We start from the raw sequence: 22,202 nt of genomic DNA on the forward strand, positions 1-22,202 counted from the left end.
TTCAGTAAGTTGTCCAGCATGGTACTTTAACAGTCACTTGCTACACCCAACATTATGCAATATGAAATTCCTTGACCCTGTTGATAAGTCATGCCTACATGGGATATCCTATCCTTGGAATAATGATGACAAAATGCAGTCTTATTACATTACAGTTACGCAATATGTTATCACAATATAAACACTCTGAGATTTATTATGTATGAGTCACAAAAAAAAAAAAAAACTGGGTGATATTTTCAGTAATTCCACTCGCTGGTTCTCATAAAAACCACTTCACTGTTTATGTTTCTGAAATGGAAAATCCATCTCTTATCTGTTCCAGTCCATCCCAGCCCTCCCTTTCTCTTTACACACTGTTGCGCCCACATTACCCCCATCTCCTGTTACTACCCAGGAGAAAAGACTGCTCTCTGATATGAAGGTACAACAGGGGAAGCATTGTGCTAGTGAATGGGCTGAGACAGAAGATTTCAAATGAGTACTTTTTTAGTTATGAGGTTTTGACAGCTGGGGTTGTAATTTAACTATTTTCTCCATTGAACAGATAAGATTAATTATGAAACAGATTACTTGTTTGTTAACAAGCCCAAATACAAGAGACTATAGTGCAACATCTACTGTAAACGCTGTTTGAATGGCCTTCCCATCCAGCGAGAGAGAACACTGTAAATGCAAAACTATGATGACAACTATCAAACTAAATAGCCAGGAAATATCAGCATCAGTATTGAGCTGTGCAAGAAAACTTGTTCTGAAATGAACAGCTGATAGCAGTTTAGATACTTGATTAGTGTATCAAATCAGTGTAAAATGTATGCTCTAAATGCCCTCAAAAAATCAAAAATGATGAATTGTTAATGTCTGAAATATCAAGTTACTGCTCTCTGATGGACTCATTTTGACTACAAAATTTCTCCAAGCAAACCCATGTTATAATCCTGCTATGACGTGCTCCTTATATTTCAACTAGTTTCATTGAAGGAAAAAAATCAAATTAATATAGAGAGCAAGCCTTCCTGGAATTCCTTCTTCCGTCTTCATATGTGCGTTCATGTCAATGGAGTCAATTGCCAAAATTTTTCTCTTTTACTAACCTTAATAAATATCGTTATACACTTCCAATGGATCTCTCCTTATTGAAATGTATTTTTGTCATTTTTTAACTCTCTTCGAATGGTCCAAGCCAATACACAATACTGAAGGCATACATAACATCATAATCCTACTGAAAACAATTCAAACTCTTTAAATCAAACAAAATCAATATCTGGAAAGCCGGTTGAACAAGCTGATGCTTGGTGATGTTTAATGAGCTCACCTCATCTCCCTCCTCTGAGTGCTGGGAGAGCTGGTCGTGGTCCATGATGCCAGCCTCGTCCTCCGTGGGCCCGTTGCCCACCCGCACTCCTCCGAACTTCTGCGTGCCCTGTTGGGTGAGTCCGGTGCATGATGAGGACACGCCTGTTTGCTCTAAAGACTGCTCTAGATTCTCTGCAGGGGTTTCTTCCCTCTTCTGGGACTAGATACAAAAGCCACAAGAGCTGTGTCTAGCTTAAAGCAAGCCTTAGGTTGCATGCTTTCTTCTTAATTTACTTCCATTGTTCAAGTAAAAAAGGGCACCCACAACAATGTGTGAGGGTTTTCCTTCCAAAATGAAATATATCCACCACTTGCGAAACTTACTTTTACTAAATAAAAGGTAGCAAAAATCAAAATGCTCAATGATATAGTGAGTTACCAATATTACTTTTATAGATTAAGATTGGGGTAATTAATTATTTATTGGAAGGCAAAATCATCTCACTGGTTGAGTTAAACCTCAACAAACACAGCTGAAGACTCCATGTAGTGAAGTAAACTTTGGTCTGAATATGACTAGAATCAATATCAGCTGTTGGGTCACTGTGATACCAGCAATATCCTCATCCAATTAGCAGGCTAGTTAGCTCTGGTGACTAATTTGGACCTGGAATGTCAGCTAGCTAATAACTAGCACTTTTTGATGCCTTTATGTTAATACTGCATTGATACAGTATTAAGCTTGATACAGTATGCTTCCCATTCTAGTTAAAGGTATAATATGTAATTATTCCACATTAAAATGTCTAAAAACAACAAGACCTATGTTATATATATTGTTTAGTTGTGTACTTACATAATCCCAAATGTTTCCAACAATTTTCAAACCCAGAGAAATCTGTAATTTAATCAAAGTAACGGACCGTTTCATTTGGTCACCTGTCAATGGCGTCATACCTCCTCTACCAAAGAGTATAGTGCACAAGATGCATACGGCGGCACTGTGTTTGTCCGCTACAATGGCGTCTACCAAAGAGTAACTTACACACATACAAGATAATACATCGGCGTTGTGGTTGTTCCACAGAAACTGTTATAAATTGACTTTTATTCAGTTTTAAGCCACATTTTCGTGATAAATTTTGGTCGTTTTTAACTATATCTTTTAGCCGGATGAAGGATTTGGAGAGGAGAAGACCTCTGCGGGTAATTCAGCTCCCGGTAAAAACATCCTGAACGATTAACACTGGAGTAATCCTATCCCAGTGAAGCTGGATGTTTAATAATGAAGACAACAACTCCCATGATCCCTTGCTACTTCACACCGTCATCACACTCCGTCTTTTGTTATTGTTTTGATTGAGAGACCTCTAGCAGCTGAAATTACATATTGTGTGTTTAAACTCATGAGAACACTGATGGTAGATGACTGGAGACAAAAACTGCTACCTCACCAAAAATGGTGATCAGTATAACATTGCATTGCTAAACAATGATCAAAGAGTAATGCAACTATGGGCTCTGCCTTTCTAAAAAATGGCATGCTAAAGTAAGATAACCATTTTGGCATCAAAACTTGTGAACTTTGAGCAGTCTAAAATATTCAGGATTATTTTTCAAACTCATTCAAGCTGTTTTTTTAAAGCTAAGTCTTAAAATGTACACTGAAAATGTCACTGATGAAAGCTAGACTAATATGGTTTAGTTTTTGTAGACTAAAAGTGTTTAAATTACTAAAATGTAACTACAACTAACACACCTTTTTCCAAAGATTAAAATAAAAAAAGATATAAAAAGTACCAAAATTAACAGACTGGTAAACTACCTACAAAATCATAAATACCACAACAGCGAATTACGGACTGAATTTGGTAAACACTACATTTCTTTTTCGTTTGGTACTGTTCAGTCTAATTCTTCTTCTTTGAGGTTTAACAGAACCAGTGAGAGTAATGAGAACTCTAGGCTGCTGTATTTCATATATATAATGAATTCAGGTTATCAGTACTTTTTGGATATATAGCCTTTTGGGTAGCAACTCTTCAACTACAAAGGTAGACTAGTCAAATGCAAGTGGCAGATCATCAGCTGTTAGGGTGCCCTCAGACTGTGAAGTATTCCAAGAAAATTTCCCATCAAAATATCAGAGCGTTTCCAAGGCAGGCTTTAAGCATATTTCATGGCAACACAACCAACCACATTACACAATACAATGCACATTGAAATGAATGGCAGAATAGGAGTGAAAAAAGGTTATATCAAAGGTTATAATTGTTATACATCAAAGGTGGCAGTAAGGTTATAGGTGGGGTCAGATCCACATACCAGGTGCTTTTTCCACAGGTGCTGACGCCGAAGCACCATAGTTTTCACAATCAGCATACAGGGTACACATGCAAGGGCAATCAGCACCAACAAAACCTGGATCCCCATCTACAGATTCAAACAGAAAGAGGTTAACATGGTGTTGGTGACGTGTAGCAGTGATCAGAAGATGCTGAACAGATCCTGCTGAGGCCTAAAGCATCCCTCCCTCTCATTGCTATTACACCACACCACATGGCTGATTTTCTTTCTTTTGTCTTATTTGAATCTAAAGCTACATGAAACTCATCTATGAAATAAAACGTTTGCATTATTACAAAAATGGCACAGTAATTTGTATTTATCTATTAATGGTAATATATTGACCTGAGGAGTATCAGAGAACCAAGAATAAAGGCTGGCTTATAATGTTGGTCAACTGCAACTAAAGAAACTAGGTACCAGACAAATGTTGGTAAACTGAGCGATTGTGATCTTCTGGAACAAACCTCCCTTTGGCTGACTTTTACATTCTGTTACATTGTGTTCTCCACTTCTGGTTTCTGTTATCGTGTTCAGTGAGAAAAAAAAACAAAAAAAACCAAGCTCTTGACTAGGGCTGGGCAATAGAATGATATAAACACTGTGATAGAAAAATAAAATGACATCATTATTTTGCAGTCCTTTAAAGGTGCAGTGTGTAGAATTAAGAGGTATCTATCTTAGAATGAGCCCTTTATATCTATATAGGGAGCTCTTCCATGGAGCCTGCCATGTTGCACCACCATGTTCCTGTAGCTGAGCCTGACCTCTGACCTCTCTGAGAAAATGAACCACACTGCAGAGGCTATGTTTGCTCTGAGCTGCTGTGCACCTCTCTACCAGAGTTCAACCATACTAGTGGGTGTGAGGAGGGTCAGGGAGCTGGGAAAAGCAGAGGGGTGGATGAGAGAGGAGGCACCTGTCCCCGGTAGAGGGGCTTGTTGGTGGGGTCACTGTAGTTGAAGAGACACATATTGATAAAGTGGATAAGCAGGCTGGGAGCATCCTTGGAGGTCATGGCGTCATAGGCTGTCCACTTGTAGAAGACCAGGAGGATGAGGTAGCCAAACAGGCTCGACATAAAGACAATCTCTGGGATGAAACCCAGGAAGATGTTCAGTGGTTTCTTGAAGTACCTGCAATGCAGTGAAGTCAGTTAAGAACTTAGAACTAAAGAAAAATCAGACCACAGACATAGCTGATTTCAGAAAAGCTGTACAATCAGTTTTATTCTGTCCATTCAGATAAACAGAATAACCATATTAATTACTAAAAGGAAATAAATCACTGTAAGGTGTTAACATTCAGCACTGGTCGTGAGTACAGCACTTACAGGTGGTTGAAGAGACTGAGAGACACTCCAAACAGCATGTGGATGACACCCAGGATGACAGACATCTTCATCTTGAATGAGTTGAGGAAGGTCAGCTTGTTGGTGGCAACGTTCCAGATCTGCAGAGATGACATAACAGGTTACCAACACTTGTCGACACTTACCAAAAATTTCAAAATCAACTCCAATATGTCAATCGCAATGTGATTTACAAGCCTCGTTTTCAACACTGAATACAAACATGAAATCAAGGCAAAGTTTTCACTGTGGTTCAGACCGGATAAAACAACTGGAAGCTATTGATTCTGGTTGTTTTAGTGAGTGTGCAGGTTTTACCGGGTCAATTCCCAGAGGATAAGGCCCATTGAACACACCGGGAACAGCTGGGTCTAACTGTAGCACTGCATTTCCATCAAGAGTCTCAACCCTAGAACACATCAGCAGGAAATGTATACATGTATTAATGTTTTGAAATTAAACAGATTACTGTGTGTTTTAGAGGAAAAACAATACATTTTAGAATATGAATTATCCACATACAGTACTGTGCAAAAATTTTACGCAATTTAGATTATAGAGTAAAGTAGAAACAAAATGTTTTACTTTTGCTATTAGCACAATATTTTTGAGTGACTAGTTCAACAACTACTGACTATTCTTTGACAATTTTCAAAGAATTTTCAATTTTAATGGCCTGTATTTACAAAAAATATTCCTTTATAATCAACTCTACCGGTTTAATAGTAGAGTATAGTAGTAGTAGGGAATATTATATTATTAAAAATCAAGACAGTGGGACATCCCAGTATTGGTCAAAGCAGAACTGGAAGACTTACGACCAGTTGGCTCCTTTGGTGCCAAACATGGGCCTGACACTCCATCCAGAGCCAAACATGTTGAGTGATTTGGAGAAGCAGTCGTTATAAATGATGCCGGTGTAGATGGAGAAGATCCCCATCAGCAGGATGATGTAGCGACCAGCAAACACCATGTTGAACATCTACAGAGAAATTGATACACATATTGAAGGATTTAAATAGAAATAAAAACTACAACTAAAATTGGCTGGTTCTACTGTTCAGGAACATCTGTAGAAATATTTATCCAACCACAACTTACAAATATATATATGTTTTGTTTTCTCAACTGGGAAGAGTTGTGTTACTGTATTACTGAATTACTGTGTTGCTCTGTTACTGTACCTCATTGTCACTCTTCTGGGCGAGGAGGCGACTCTCTCGGATGACCAGGTAGAGGGCAGCACAGGTCATCAGCACGCCATGACCCATGTCACCAAACATCACCGCAAACAGGAAGGGGAAGGTGATAATAGTGTATGGAGCTGTAACAGGTGACAAGAAGGAAAAGTTGGTCACACAGTGAGGCTCATACAATCAGAACCACTCAAATATTCAATCAGTCATATATTAATCAATGCTAACTGTAGAAATTTCAGATTTCATGAAAGACTCATGTCATACTCACCAGTGAGTTTATCGACTTTAAAAAAAATACTGTTTTGAAGTATCTTCTACTTTGTCCTTTTTTTCATTTGTTTCCTACTGGTCCAATATAAAGACCATTATGTCATCAGCATATAGGATTAATTTATGAATAGTTGAGCCAATAGTAACTCCTGATATGTTTGAATTCTGATGAATAGCAATTGCTAAAGGTTCCAATGCCACGGCAAAAAGAACTGGGGAGAGAGGGCATTTAAATGGACACTACTTTTGTTCCCTGGTTACAGTAATGTTTATGGAAGCGATGTGACGACACAAGAAAGAGAGTGCGAAACAACTAGAAATACACAACTTAGTGAACGGCCAAATTATACCAGCTATAATTTGAGAATTTATGATAATATGAAGCTTCAAGAGTTTAAATGTCCAAACCTTTTACACCCAGTGTTCTTTTCTAAGTACAGAAACAAAAAGTACAACAGGTATATCAGTCTACATTATGATCATAATATCTATTCAATGCAGCATCAAAGGTTAAATTATATTGTAATAATATAAATATATTGCAGAAATTATATAATGCATTATAATCGCAAAACATTTCATGTAGTAAATTATACAATAGGATCTTTTCTATATCATTTATCTTAGAGAATATAATATGTTGTGTATGTGTTTTTAACAGTTTATCATTTTGGACAAAGAAAAAAATCCTTGACAAGAGACTTACACCGAAGCCCACAAATCAGCCCAGCACCTTGAGGTCATACGTATGATATACTATGATGTTATTGGATCATATTGTATCCCATTGCAAGGTATACTGGCATTTAATGCCCCCTCATCCCCAATATAGAGAAAATATTTAGTTACAAATCTACCATACATTCTCACTCTACGTCGATTGTTCACATGATAAATTCAGCTTCATGCACATTTCCACAGTACTAATTCCATCAGTGCAACCACAGTCAGGTTATACTCACCACTCTGCTGCTCTAACGTTCACCCCTTAACACAAATTTTGCTTTACTCAGATTATTTCCAGCTGGTTCTATACTGTCATAGGTTATACCGTCAATAAAACTCAATACTTCCTGCGGATTGTTCACATTAAAAGCCTACTAGAAAAGGGAGCAACTATGCCCCCTGTGCAGACTTTTAATGTAAAACATCTGTGCAAGAAGTGCTGAGCTATTAGCTAAATAGCTTAATTGAAAAAAACTGCAAAATGGAAGTGACTGGAATTAATAATGACTGAATTCTAATATAGACAAATAGAAAATGGTGAATTTGTGTAAACCTGGATTGATTTCCCGGTAGTTCCCGATGCCATAGGCGTCGACGATGTTCTGGAAGCCTGACGTGAACTTGTTGGTCTTGTTGAAGGTGGGCGGAGTCTGCTTGGTCTGCATCCTGTTGAGGATGGACGGCACCGTCGAGCCGCTCCTCTCCTGTGAAATAAAGCCCCAACTTCTCAGTCACATGTTTCACACAGGCTCCACACAGCCTTACAACTTTTTGTGGATGTCAGTTTGACGAATGAAATTCATTTTTGCTAAGGAATCAATCATTTATATTCTCGGTATTTGTTTTGACTTTTGTACTAAATGTAAATTGTTATTACCAGAGGAGGAAATGAAAATTTTATCTACTTGTCTGCAGTGACTGTATTCACCCCTTCAGTAGGCATGAATTGTTGGCACTAATCCTGACTGACATTGTCAGTACTGTAATTTGATTGGTGCAATAACTGTGAGGGTGAACACTTCAATTCCAGCAAACTAACAGGCTGTTTTGAGCACACTTATGAATAGTGAACTAGGCACTGAGGTTATAAGACTCCCCATTGCTGAGTTTTGACAGTTTGGTCATTTGCCTTCACCACGTCTACACCCATAAGAAAAAGACAGCTTATGCTAGCTAGATCCTCTCCTTTGGAGGAATACAGCATTAACTGCAGGAGCTGTCAATGACTTGGCAGGTGTTAAATTAGAGTTGCGAAGTGGGAGGGGCCCCTTGAATCTGGAAGTGTTTTTCCATAATCTGTATGCCCATTTTAAAATGTCTTTAGATTATATCCTCATGAAGTCTCCAGGATGATAATACAACCCTAAAAGTTCATGTAATGGTCACCAGTTTGTTTCTGAGAAATCATGTTTTGTCCATCGGTTTGCAGCCGACTCTAAATACTAAAATATGCATGAGCCTTGGCTGCCCTTGCAATGGAGAAGAAGCCAGTCACAGGCACCATAGTTTCTGAATTCATTGAAAACTGACTCTGAATCTGAAAATTCATTGATTCAAGCTGCAGATTTTATTATCAATTTTCTCAAAATCTCCCACCCACCATTGGCAGCGCACATACAAAATTTTAGGCTTGAAATTGGATGTTTCTTGCCGAAATGCACCTTAAGAGGTTTTTATGTACATCGTTTTATAACTTTAATTTTTCATCAAAGAACCAGATATTTTCTAATACAGCTGTTCATATTTTGTACTGATGAATCAACCATGCTGACCGAGAGTTTCATGCTGCAGAAGTGCTCCAACTGAGTCTCCTCACATTGTCGATAGCAAAAATGAATTTCAACTTTGACTTCTGGAACCAGGGGCACCGAGGGAATACAAACTTAAGAATGTGTCCTCCCAAATGTTGATTGTTCTAAAGGGTCAGAGTGCTTAAATATGCTAATGTATGATAGTTAACACTACGTGGATTTGCTGAAAAGGCGGAAAAACACCTTGTATCAACATTCATGGGCTATACAGTAAGACGTTCTCCAGTCAGTAGTGCATGATAGAAGTTGACATAGTGTCTCCTTGTATTGCCAGCTGTATTGTCAGTTGAGTGTTGCCATGGTAATTGCCCACTCAGAGCCTTGTGGCTTAGACAGTGTTCCCACAAATACGTCCAAAAAAGTTTTATACTTTATACCAAAGAAAAATGGACAAAATATGCACAATAGCTGTAGTATCATTATAGTTTATATTTCCCTGCGAAAAAAGTTCCCGAGCAGCAACCTATTCCTGTGACCTTGGTGTGAACTGCTGTACATAAAATAAAATTTGCCTTTGTTTCAGCACAGAATGAGAGAAGTCAAAGCATACCAGTGTAACTGTATCATAATGTTGCACTGTTTAGCAGCAGCACCCTGAGTACAATATAAACTCATAAGCAAGCAGGGACAGCACACAACAACGGGAAGTAGAGCCACGGAGAGCTTTGAATGGAAAGACTGAAGAGTAAATAACGCCAAATTTTACTCAGGTAGAAGTAAAATTGCTGGTCTAAAAACCAGCCAAAATAAAAGTATAAAATAGATCAATAATATCTAAATACGTTTTTTTAAAAATTACTAAAAGTTACTGAGTTTCTTGAAAAACAATGTTGCCTATGATCTTTCAGAAGCAATGTATAAAGGACAAGAAGAGAGAAATATGTGATACTTTACCTTTTTGCTACACTACACTTCAAAAACAAGAATCTGAAATTGATCACTTGATCTGTGTAAATCAAATAAAAACCAAACCGATAAATACAAACTCACCGTCCCTCTGCGCAGAGCAAACTGGATGGAGTCCAGGTCTGATACAGGGCACCACACCTCAGCAATCAGACATTTTTGGGTGACGTCGATGTTGCAGAGGTTGAGCGTGTGGTAGATAGCCTTCATCTTCCTCACTTTGATGAACCACACCCGCATGGTCTTAGAGGCGGCCTGCAACACTCGCTGACGGTGGTCCTCTGTTTGGTTCAGCACCTGAAGTGGCAGTGTAGAGGGATTCAGTTATAGATTGTAGATCCTGGTCCTGAGGTGTAGTGCAGTGATGGTAATCAGTGGTAATTATGGCACAAAGACCTCTGGTCAGTAAGTATTTTGCTTGACGCTGACAGGATGCTGTTCTAGTATCTCCTTTAACAGACTGACCTTGTGTTCTATAATAATATATAATATATAATATATTTCTATAAAAAGCCATTTATGTCATGTTTTCTTTTCTTGTGATCACAAATAAAATATGTAATGATCTTGATAAAAGCTTTGTTGTCTCATGATCATGGATTAGATAACTAATGATTGTGAAATAATTGATCTCTGTCTTCTTGTAATCACTTAATAAAAACAGGTTTATTGCTAAACACCTACTGTATAACCAGCAAACGTAATGTAATCTTTAACAGATATTACATAGCCTCCAAACTAACTATTGAATACTGCAGGCACAATGTCAGTCATATAGTAAATGGTAAATGGACTGTACTTGTACAGCGCCTTTCTAGTCTTCCGACCACTCAAAGCGCTTTTACACTACAAACCACATTCACCCATTCACACACATTCATACACTGAATGGGTACAGGGGTTACCAGGGGCTTCCATGCAAGGTCCCAACCTGCTCATCAGAGGAAATCTAATCATTCACACACATTCACACACTGATGGCACAGCCATCAGGAGCAATTTGGGGTTAAGTATCTTGCCCAAGGACACATCGACATGTGGACTGGATTAGCTGTGAATCAAACTGCCGATCTTCCAATTAGTGGTCGACCCGCTCTACCTCCTGAGCCACAGCCGCAATATAGGTATATTATAGAAATATAATAACAATGCTTTAGGCTTTCTACACATGATCAGCAGCAGAACTGCTTTGCACTGATATGAGACACAAAACTTTTAAGACAAGTTGTCACTTTTAAAGTTTAAACATCTACAGTTCCATGAATAGCTGAATAGAGTCCTTCTGCTGGTGAAGACCATGTGACATGATCAAATGTTCTGGAGCAAGTGAGCTTGAGTTGACATTGTTAAGTCAAATGTTTATTTCAGAGGTCAAGAATGAACTGTCATGCTCACCTTTGACTTGTCTTATCACAGTTAATACACAGCCAACAAGATACAGCCTGAAGGTGATACAAAATAATCATTCCATGACCACATGAAAAAAAACACATAGAAATAATTGCACCTATCTGGGCTTTTCTAGATTTCTGTATCTATTTCTACTGGTTGCTTGCACTTTAATGAATGTGATTCACAATTCTTCAGTTCCATGGTTGCACTCATAGGACCTCATCTCTGGATCTCTGATGCTTATATTTTCAATATAAAATGTGTTGGAAAGTGATAGAGATGAACTGATCATACTGTGCTGGCTCACAGACTCAGCCCATGTTTACGCACAGAATGTCATTTCTATGTATGGCTGAGTAAAATGCTCTATTGTAGTAGAGTGTAGTTCATTGTATGTGGTTGGCAGGCTCAGACTAGAGCAGACCTGTCAAGCAGAACAGAGGCTTATTTCCAGGCTTAATATGGGCAAACTTTGGGGAACCACAACACTTTGAGACAGGACAAAGGTCTTTCACAGATAAGAACCAATGCACAGAAAAAAAAAACGCCTACACTATAAGGGCTTTTGTAATTTGATTGGAAATAAATTTTATCAGGGAAAACTGAGCAGGAGCCTGAAGACAGACATCCTGTTGTACAAAGTTTCTAATTAATTTCTCGTTGTGTAGTTGGCAGCCTTGCAACAAAGAGTACAAAGACCCTTTGAAATATTTATTACATTTAAAAGAAGAGCTACACTGCAAATGATAAGGTTGCTTAAACAATAAGCAGGCTAAACTCCAAATTCAACCCCCTCAATGGGAACTAATTGTCTCTCTCTCCACTCTATTTTCATGTTTATTAACCTGTTTTTGGTTAATGTGTGTGTAATGCTAGCAATGTGAGGTTAAGGTCCATTATATTGAGAAACATACCATCTGGAGGTCATCAATGCGGCTGTTGACTCCAGCCAGCATCTCCTTCCTCTCCTGTGGGGTCTCTGGACAGGGGTAGAGAGAGGCACGAAACCTGGAGAAATACACCCACCAACAGAGTCAGCTCACAGCATCTAACACACACGTTCTCCTCCTCATCTACTATACGTATATATATATATATATATATATATATATATATATATATATATATATATATATATAAACCGATCTGCCACAACATTAAAACCACTGGTGAAGTGAATAACACTGATTATCTTGTTACAATGGCACCTGTCAAGGTTCCATTAGACAGCAAGTGAGCACTCAGTTCTTGAAGTTGATGTGTTGGAAGCAGGAAAAATGGGCAAGTGTATGATCTGAGCAACTTTGACAAGGGCCAAATTGTAATGGCCTAAACATTGTTGCAGACCAAGTGCACCCCTTTATGGCAACGGTATTCTTTGATGGCAGTGTCCTCTTTCAGTAGGATAATGCACCCTGCCACACTGCAAAAATTATTCAGGAATGGTGTTCTCTTGGCCTCCAAATTCCCCAGATCTCAATCAAGCATCTGTGGGATGTACTGGAAAAAAAAGTCCAGTCCATGGAGGCCCCACCCTGCAACTTACAGGACTTAAAGGATCTGCTGCTAACATCTTGGTGCCAGATACCAGAGGATACCTTCAGAGGTCTTGTGGAGTCTATGCATCAACAGGTCAGAGCTGTTTTGGTGGCTGGAGGGTGACCTATGCAATATTAAGCAGGTGGATTTAATGTTGTGGCTGACAGGTGTATATATATATGTATATGCTTGACTTACAGCAGATTAGGTAAATTCCAAAGTGATGACAAATAGGCCTTTTTCATCAAGGACATTTTTGACAGATGACAGTCAAAACAAGGTGACAGGTCTAAGTAATAAAATCAATTATGTCTGAATTCCATTTATCTGCTTCAATTTTAGGCTCCTGATATTGTACATGCTGGCTTACTGTCAAATTGTGATGACTTAAGCCAGGGTCAGACTACAGGAGTTTTAAAACCCTAACCGATTTTGAAATCGGGCTGCATCACGCACACAAGGAGAAACTTCACAGATATTCTTCATTCTAATCTCAAATATGCACAGGCTACAAAATTTGATAATATTGGCACATCACACACTACAGGATATTATAAAGATTATTGTGCCAGAGGGAGCAATGCACCACCTCACATGATCTCATGTGATATCATGGGGAAGCAGATGTAAACAAAACGGAGACTGGCATGGTGCAACAACTTGCTGTAAAGCTCTTCTCTTTGTCCGTTATAGAGGTAGTCATGTTCTTGCCACATATTGACGAGCCTTTCCTACATCTCAGCTGTCCGACGCACCTGTACAGCTTGTTGTTGTTTCTTTGCGGTCACCATTTCAAAAACCCTCTCATTCACTTCGGTCTCTCATTGGCTATTGTGGTCCCGCTCGGAAAGTAGTGACGTAATAATCCAGATTTTAAATTCTAAATCCAATGAGACTACCTTGAGTCTGTGAGCATTTCTGGAGGTTTAAGATTAGATCTGTAAACCCCTCACATTGCCAGATAATCTGGGTCGAATATTGGTACCGACCAAGGTCCCAGACCAGATTTCTCCTCCGATTGTCAGGAGGGATAAATCGACCCAAAAATCCTGTAGTCTGAGCCCAACTTTACTGGGACAGTTGAATAGAACAGAGCCATCATGAATGTTATTAGTAACACCTGTGCTTTTCCTATTATGACAAGGTATTATTGTAAACTAAAGGTTTTTCTGTGGTCTGTGATGAAAGCATGTCCCCTTGTTTTCTAGTCTGGAAAATCAGTATTCTTATGATCCAATTGTAGTTAGCAGGTGATCTTAACCACACCTACCTTTTACCTCACCCCTTAACATAGTCATTTTCACTGTTGTACCTAAATGTATCATGTAACCATGTCAAGACTTATAACTAAACGCAATCTCCAGGTTTGGTGAGCCAACTACAGTGCTTCTGTCTGTAACTCTTTCATACTTTTGTGGACAAGACAGGCAAAAATGTCTGTAACACCTACCCCTCACAGATCTTCTTCACCCTGTTCTTCAGCTGGTCACCTTGGAAGAAGATGATGAAGACAGATTTGTGGACTTGGTCTCCCTGTTGGAAAGGGATGAAGTTGTTAAAGAACCTAGACTCACTTAAACAACTCACAGATGGGTTGTGTACTTTCCCATCCTTGTACTTATTATTTCTTCTTAATATGTCTCTTTGCTAGTCTCTGTGATTCTATGTCATGTTTGCTGACCGTGGTGGGGTCCTCCAGAGGGTCCTCAATCTCGGCCTTCCGTAAGAAGACGTTACCGCGACACACCCTCCACAGCATCCTCTCAAAGGTGGGAATCCTCTCCCTGCTGATCACACCAGCCACAAACCTGCACAGCAACAATGCACCTGTTTGCAAGGTTTTTTCTGCTTAAATTGTATGATTGATTCCAACAGTCTACAGTAACAACCTTTGAGATCCTTCTGATTACCCAACACAGTGGTAATGGATAAAAAGATAACAGTGTTAAACAGCAATAACACATCATGAAGCACAGTTTCATGAAATATTGAAACCCTCTCTGACGAAAGTTCTTATTATTCAAAGAAGACACATTGAAATTAAAGGTATCCTGAGAAATTTTTGACCACTAGTAGCACTGTGAATTAGCTGAATTTTAACTGTTTTTTTTCTGTGATTTGTATGTAATTATAGCAGCTTTATAATTAGTCTGATGTAAACGCTATTTTCTGATTATAATTATCTTCATTCATCTGCTGAGGGACAATTATACTGGAGAAAATTTGACTTTTTTTCAATTAAATCACTAACTTTTTTGAAGGACATCCTACTGACCAGTGAAATATCTAAATGTGTAATGTGTTGCAATGTATGTAACTATATCAACATTGCCAATACAACATGTTTATCAGAGAATATAATGCAACTCTCATGCTTTACCCCAATCTGAGCGGGGCCCCGCGGCCCCCCTCACTGCCCTCCATCAGGGCCGATGACTCTTCCAGCAAATTGGGATCCTCCATCTGTCAAAGAAATTAGGAGAACCCTTGTTACTTTGGTCATTAGATTGATGATGTACTGATTCATTGACAGTGTAGAGATTTACTACAATCTTACTAAAAAAGAAAATAAAATCACATACAGTATAAAGGATTACATTGGATTAGGTGAATAAACACAAGATCAACGATAGATTGTGCTTCTGGGTGTGTGGTGGGTATGTCTGAGGAGGGGAAATAAGCAAACCTCATCAAAGAATTGCTGTGTTCGACGGAGGATGTGTTTCAGTTCCGTCAGCTCCAGGAAGTTCTTCTTCAGGGCTTCCTGGTTGGTGTTGATCTCCTTCAGTTCGTTCTCCAGCTTCTCAAAGGTAGCCTGCCGAGCACAAGCAACAGACACTCACAGTTCTAGATGAAACTGAGTATGCCATGTTAAACCAGTTTTGGAATTCAGGTGATGTCACATTTTAGAGCACGTACAGTCTTTCCAATGTGTGGCTCATGTCAACATGCAGTAATCAGCTACAAAAATTGACAACAAAGTATCAACATAACAATCTCTGCACTGTTTGTTTTTTGGATTAATCTCAAGTGAAAGAGGTTTAGTTGGCTTGGCAAACAAGGTACTCAAAACTAATGCACTGGTTTACTCTCATGAACTGATTAGGGGAAGTATTTAACACCCACAATCCATTAAAATTCAACTTTGATTGAAATTCATATTATCTAAAGGGAAAAGGTTCAAATGTTTTCCTCCACAACTGTCACTCTTGAATTGTCCTCTTAAATCAAGAGCACTGAATCAATATTATCTGACCATCCTCTCTTGAAAACCTCCAGGTACTTGAATACAACATTTTTTAAAAGTAAGCCTTCATCTAACCCAAGCGGGAAGTTCTGAAAAATTAAGCCAATGTGAAGTGCCTTAAACCTGTGTTATCTCTAATGGCCAGCAGGGGGCAATTCCACTGTCTATGAGAAAAAAACTCTACTTCTCACTTGATTTATTAACACTTTCCTAATGAGTTTATGGTGTCAATCCCTAGTTTCATGTCTTCTTCAATGCATCATGATGTTCATTTTGTAAATTATGGTCCCATTTTATTTAAATTTGATGATAAGCAGGGTATGCTTTAGGGCGTGGCTACGTTGTGATTGACAAGTCACGGCAACAACGTCGATTACGTAACGTAACCATGGCATAACCCCAGATTCACCAAGTATAGGCGTAGCCATGGCTATTTCAGTGTGTTTGCAGTTCATGAAAGTTAATTGTAACATTTTCGTGGCCTAAAAAAGTCTTGTCCGGCATTTGTTTTTACTAAAAGACCCCCTAAGGAGTCGAATGTTCAGTAGCGAAAATTATTATTAGCATGAGTATTATCACAGTTAACCATAGACTGTAAATGTACTGTGCTAAACAGGACAGCGGCGTTAGGGTCAGCTCCACTCTCTCGTCTAAATATGGTCACTTCTCATCACTTCTGGCTCCAAAAATCCAAGATGGCGAAGGTCAAAACAGCAACCTCGAGGCTTCAAAACAGGCGTCCACAAACCAATGGGTGACGTTACAGTGGCTACGTAAATTATTTTTTTTACAGTCTATGTTCTAACCAAGAGATATTCTATTTTTTCTTACTGTCAACAAATCCCATGAAAAGACCAAAACCAACTATGTGTAAGTGCGTCTCTCAATACTGTCTTAAGACTTCCCTACTAGGTCTGTGACTCAGTTTCCTGGAGACGTAAATCTTTAAAAACGCCTCACAAATATATAGTTTCATTTTTTAAAAAGACAGTAATTTAATAAAACAGCTGGTCACTGTAGTTCTTAACAAACATTACTCAAACAGGAGGGAAAAGTATATTTGTTGGGGACTATTTTCAGCAGTGGATGAGTCCACATTTGGTCCATTAGTGTATTTCTGGCAGCAGGACGGTGTGTGTGGGATTGAGTCAAAATAAACTATAGTGTGTGTTCATGGTAATGAAGGAGCATGTCACCCAGTGCAACAGTGTGACTCAATGATATGTTTTTAATAGTTTTTGGACAACAATGGAGGTCTACGGCACAGGGGAATAAGGCTTTGATACACACAATACTTGTTAGTAGATCAAGTTATTGTTGGTCTTTTGTTGTTAACTATGAGAAAAATATAGAATTGCACCAGATTTGTGATTTAATCAGAGATGATAATTTTTAATTATTCTGCATTGATATCTAGTGTTTTAATGCTTCCTACGAACTCAAGAAGCATCTCTTTTACAGCTCTGACAAGGGCCATATAACCAGTAGCTTGGAAGAGGACTACCATGAAGTTTTTTTTTAACTTCCCTATGACTGACTAAAGCGTGAAATACATTATGTAAGGATCATCAGTGATCCCCTCTTTTGCCTCAGAAAAAAAAATGCACTTTAAATCTTCTCTATATCTGATATTTATCAAAAAATGATAATTATAGATTGATTACCTCTAGATCAATCATGTCCCTTGGGAAAGGCACCTCTGGATTTTCTCCAGTGTCCACAGTTGGGATGTTGGCTTTCTTGATCTCCTTCTCCACAAACCCTGTTCAGCATGGAGAATGCACATGATGCAACAGAGTACCAGTGTAATCAGTGTGCAGGGGCCTGCAGGATTAGTAGCCCTTGACTAATACATAAAAAGAAGGATTAAACCTGCATTTATGTGGTCTTTACGTGACATGAGCTGGATATTGAAGCTGGACTGAATCAGAGTTAGGAGCAACACTGTGCCTTTGGCTGGGCATAAGTGTTAGTTCGTCTCATTACTTACTCAGTTTCCTGTCCATCTCCTCACATCTCCTCACTTCATTCACAAACTTGCGTTGGAACACATTTACGTCTGGATTCAGCTACAAGCAGAAAAAATACAAAAATCATTTATTATTATGGTATTCGGGAAACTCAAAATGACTAATACTCCAGGATATTAACTGAAACCACTGTATATGAGTTCATTATATATCACCAATACATGTGTGATGTCATATGGAAGGCAAAAGACAAGCAAAATTAAATGTCCTTTCTTACCTCAGGCTCTCACCTTTTTTCACTAGGTTTTAATTTAATGAATGTGATTATTTCTTACTACAGAGGAGTTCTACTGCCTGAAATAGCATAGTGTGAGAATGACAAAGCATGACTTTATCCAAACATCCATACTCACATCTCTAAACTGGACCATGCCCAGTTCTCCCAGCTCGCTGACACAGCAGTAGGCTGCCTCTGACTGGAGAAAAAGCTGGGCGAGGGTCATCTCCTCACTCCTGAACAGTTCCCCCATGATGACCACCAAACTCCACTTCAACTAGAAAAAAAAATCCTGTACATAGGACAGGAAGATATGTAAAACCATTAGATCTTTTAAATATATTCACTGAATTTATTTTTCTACAAGAACTACTTATTGTAATCCTTTAATACAAATTTGAACAATACTGTTCAATACTGCACGACACACTACTGCTTTGCACTCTACTCCAATGTACTATACTATACAATACTATGTATGAACTATACTATACTATACAACTATACTATGAAATATAGTGCAACACAACATAAATAAAAAAAATTGCCCATCATTTCCTTGATGAATTGAATAATTGTTTTGTCAAAAAACTGTAATAAAACAGCAAAATGTCCATCATAAATGACAGATAGATTAAACAACTAATCGTTTCAGCTCCAAACAACTGCCTTCACGGGCAACGGCCCCTTGTTTACTGTGCTACAATCACTTTGTGGTGTGATCTATTGTAAATGTGTTTGATAATATGTGCTAATCTGATCCTAAGGCAGATCTTGTATTTTTATGTGATCTTGAGACCCTGTCTTGTATAGGGGCTCTGAGTCAAAACTGAGTTTGATATGTTTGTTATTTCAGTTTTTAGTTTTTTCTGATTGTACTTACATGGTGCATATTCCTAAATTAATTCTAATTTAAACTAATTTAAATCTAGTGCTGAAATGATTAGTTGATTACATGGTTAGTCTATGAACAGAAAATTAATTGACACCATCCCTGATAATTTATTAATCACATATCAAGGGGGGAAAAAAATCAAAAATAACATTCTGGTTCCAGCTTCTCAAATGTTAGGATTGATCAGAAAAATAACTAACTTGATCAGTTAGCAATGGAAATAATCGCTGGTTGCAGCCCTAATCAAATGACCACAAACTAAGTGATCTAAGGCAGGGATCATCCTAGCATAGGAGTGGAGGGAGGAGGGGTGTCAGTGGGGATGGATAGATAAATAGAATATCTTAGAATAAATGTATGCAGGTCGTGAACTCGCTCTAAATACTACAGACATTAAACATCATAAGAATCTTAGATCCGATATTCTTATTACACCGCAAGTTTAATATCCATTCATTACTCATGTATTGTAGGTGAATACAAGAAGATGCTAAAGCTAAATCTGGAATGGAATAGCGCTTATCAACCAACGATAGACAAGCTGCCATAATGTCCACACGCAATCACATAGCCGACATACCAGGGTTTTAAATTGCAAGTGATGATTTGTCATTACTTGCAATTTAACCATTATATAAAACCAGTTTAGCTTGATACCATCGAGCTGTGTGAAAGCTGTCGCAGCATCCTTCCTGCTGCAGCCTTGCCCTTCACTGCTCAAGGACGCCATGATGCTGCTCTATGTGAGCATCTGTCACCTCCTCCCACACACCCAGTGTGTCAGCTTTTCAAACAGAACATCATATATAAACATAAAACGCTATTATTCCATCTGTTCTGTTTCGTTTTACACACACATTGTGGGACCAGTATAGACCTAATACCAAGATATGATAGAGGTTTAACTCCAGGCTGATGCATAGGTTACTCAGTAATGTTATATGTAGTCATATTTGAGAACGGGAGCGAATCGGTTCATGCGACAGATCATGTGAAACACAGCCTGCATCATTTGCGAGCATGACGAGGACATAGCGGTTGTCGGTTATCACCGTCCTCACAGCCCACACGTCCAAATATTAGGCTAAAATTATTATGGTTCATACCTGCAGCACTGACAAAGTGTGAAACATGTCATTCATCACATCAAACATGCTGAGAATGTCTCATTCTTTCTGTATGGACTCACCGCTGGGACCTGCAGCTGCTGTGCTGGATGCTGGATGCTGCGCTGGGCAGGGAGGCGCTGCAGCTGTAGCCCGCTATACACAGCCCGCCGGAAACGCTTCATGTCACAATAAAAGCATAGCGTCTGTTCTACGGTGACGCACTGTACTTGTTGAAATTTACTCCAAGTGTTATGATGGAACTCATGCATTTTAAATGTGTTATATTATTAATCACCCACTGTGGTGCTTGCAACTGCGCAAAAATATTGCTAATAGATTCGTCATTGTGGTTTTATTATGAAAGTGCCAAGCGGAAGCGCATCTATAAATTCCGTGAATTTGATATGGTTAATCCAGGACTAATGCTATATGACATGGTGACTAAACTGGAATATGTCATCCACACTGTACACATTTACACATCAGAAGGATTAAAAAAGGGCACACATAAGTTACATTTCACAACTCAAACGGAACCTACACGCACACTGTACATACAAACATTCTTTATTACAGACCCATAGAATAAGAAATAGACAGTAAATTATGATAACACAGAAGTAACATATTGTTTAAAATTAACAAATGTTTCATATCTATGTTTAACTTCTCTTACTCTTATCTTTTATCTCAATTTTCCCCCCAGTGGAGCATAAAATGTGAATTTGTCTCATAAAAACACAGGCAAAGAACATAGTCATAGTGTTCTGACTGATTAGACCTCTGCTCAGATTCAAAAATGCCAGGAATGAGGTGAGTGAGGTCACTGGACTTCATGTACAAGTAAGAATGATAAAAGTGCAATTGTGGCAACCTGGTGATAGGGGTTTAAAGCTCTGATCACAAACCGCAACATCCCCGGTTTGAATCTAACTATTGTTTTCTCCATTCTCTCTACTTTCTCCATACTAAAGGAACAAAAAAACTTAATTATAGAGGTGTAATTTGTCCAACCCTAACAGGTGCAACTACGCTAACAGTAGAGTGAGTCAAACACAGTCTGTACATTATATGCCCACACAATAATAATAATATAATAATAAACTTTATTTATATTGCACTGTTCTTAACAATTTTACAAAGTGCTCTACAAAAGGAAAATATAACCAGACAAGGCAGATAAAAGTAAAGTAGAGACAATAAAATGAATTGGATCAAATAAATAAAAGTATATATCAAACATTTGTGTCTGAGTTCAGCAGGCAGAGACTTCCATAGTGTGGGAGCTCTAATAGCAAATGCCTGATCCTCCTTAGTCACTAACCGTGACCTGGGAGTAACCAGCAGGGCCATCTTGGCCATTAAGATCAGCGGATCTTAATGGCCGAGAAGGCACATGCCAGGTCAATAAGTCAGAGATGTATGTCGGTGCAAGGCCACTTAAGGCCTTAAAAGTGAGCAATAACATTTTAAAATCAAGCCAATGTAGGGCGGCAAGCATGGGGGTAATGTGATCACGCTTCTTTGTTCCAGTAATAAGTTGAGCAGCAGCGTTTTGTAGCACTTGGAGATGGTGGAGGAACCCTGGCTGATGCATTGCAATAATCAAGCCAAGAATAGATAGAAGCATGTACAACTTGTAAATCAGCAAATGATAAAATGACCCAATTTTAGAAAGTATCTTAAGCTGGAAGAAACATGACTTGACAACATTCTTGACTTGATCATCAAAACAGAGGTTAGCATCAAATTTCACCACAAGCTTCCTAGCAGCCTGCTTAATATTATTTGACAGATCATTAAGATTAGCACCACAAGAGCTGATGAAATTTGGGGGAATGAATAGAATGACCTCAGTTAAA

At 38.6% G+C, this 22,202-nt stretch overlaps 1 protein-coding gene across 6 annotated transcripts in view; it reads right to left on the bottom strand.

The window, feature by feature from the left end:
- atp6v0a1b (ATPase H+ transporting V0 subunit a1b) overlaps nt 1–20,494 on the bottom strand; it is a 37,905-nt gene extending 17,411 nt beyond the window's left edge. For 3 of the 6 annotated variants that reach the window (XM_042398364.1, XM_042398361.1, XM_042398365.1), the window contains exons 1-18: nt 20,421–20,494; nt 18,473–18,628; nt 18,080–18,158; nt 17,754–17,851; nt 15,529–15,657; nt 15,223–15,305; nt 14,524–14,650; nt 14,293–14,375; nt 12,218–12,311; nt 9,996–10,208; nt 7,748–7,898; nt 6,184–6,323; nt 5,818–5,981; nt 5,318–5,408; nt 4,982–5,100; nt 4,568–4,784; nt 3,628–3,735; nt 1,322–1,522 (exon numbers count right to left, since the gene is read on the bottom strand). In XM_042398364.1, the coding sequence (XP_042254298.1) occupies nt 1,322–1,522; nt 3,628–3,735; nt 4,568–4,784; nt 4,982–5,100; nt 5,318–5,408; nt 5,818–5,981; nt 6,184–6,323; nt 7,748–7,898; nt 9,996–10,208; nt 12,218–12,311; nt 14,293–14,375; nt 14,524–14,650; nt 15,223–15,305; nt 15,529–15,657; nt 17,754–17,851; nt 18,080–18,158; nt 18,473–18,589 (2,214 nt within the window). In that variant the 5' untranslated portion in view covers nt 18,590–18,628; nt 20,421–20,494. Of the gene's footprint in view, nt 1–1,321; nt 1,523–3,627; nt 3,736–4,567; nt 4,785–4,981; nt 5,101–5,317; nt 5,409–5,817; nt 5,982–6,183; nt 6,324–7,747; nt 7,899–9,995; nt 10,209–12,217; nt 12,312–14,292; nt 14,376–14,523; nt 14,651–15,222; nt 15,306–15,528; nt 15,658–17,753; nt 17,852–18,079; nt 18,159–18,472; nt 18,629–19,888; nt 19,960–20,420 lie in introns of those variants that run through there. The other 3 variants (XM_042398367.1, XM_042398366.1, XM_042398362.1) reach the window with 2 other exon arrangements.
- Between the last annotated feature and the right edge of the window lie 1,708 nt (nt 20,495–22,202).

This window comes from Thunnus maccoyii, chromosome 20, assembly GCF_910596095.1.
Source record: "Thunnus maccoyii chromosome 20, fThuMac1.1, whole genome shotgun sequence".
NCBI lineage: Eukaryota > Metazoa > Chordata > Actinopteri > Scombriformes > Scombridae > Thunnus > Thunnus maccoyii.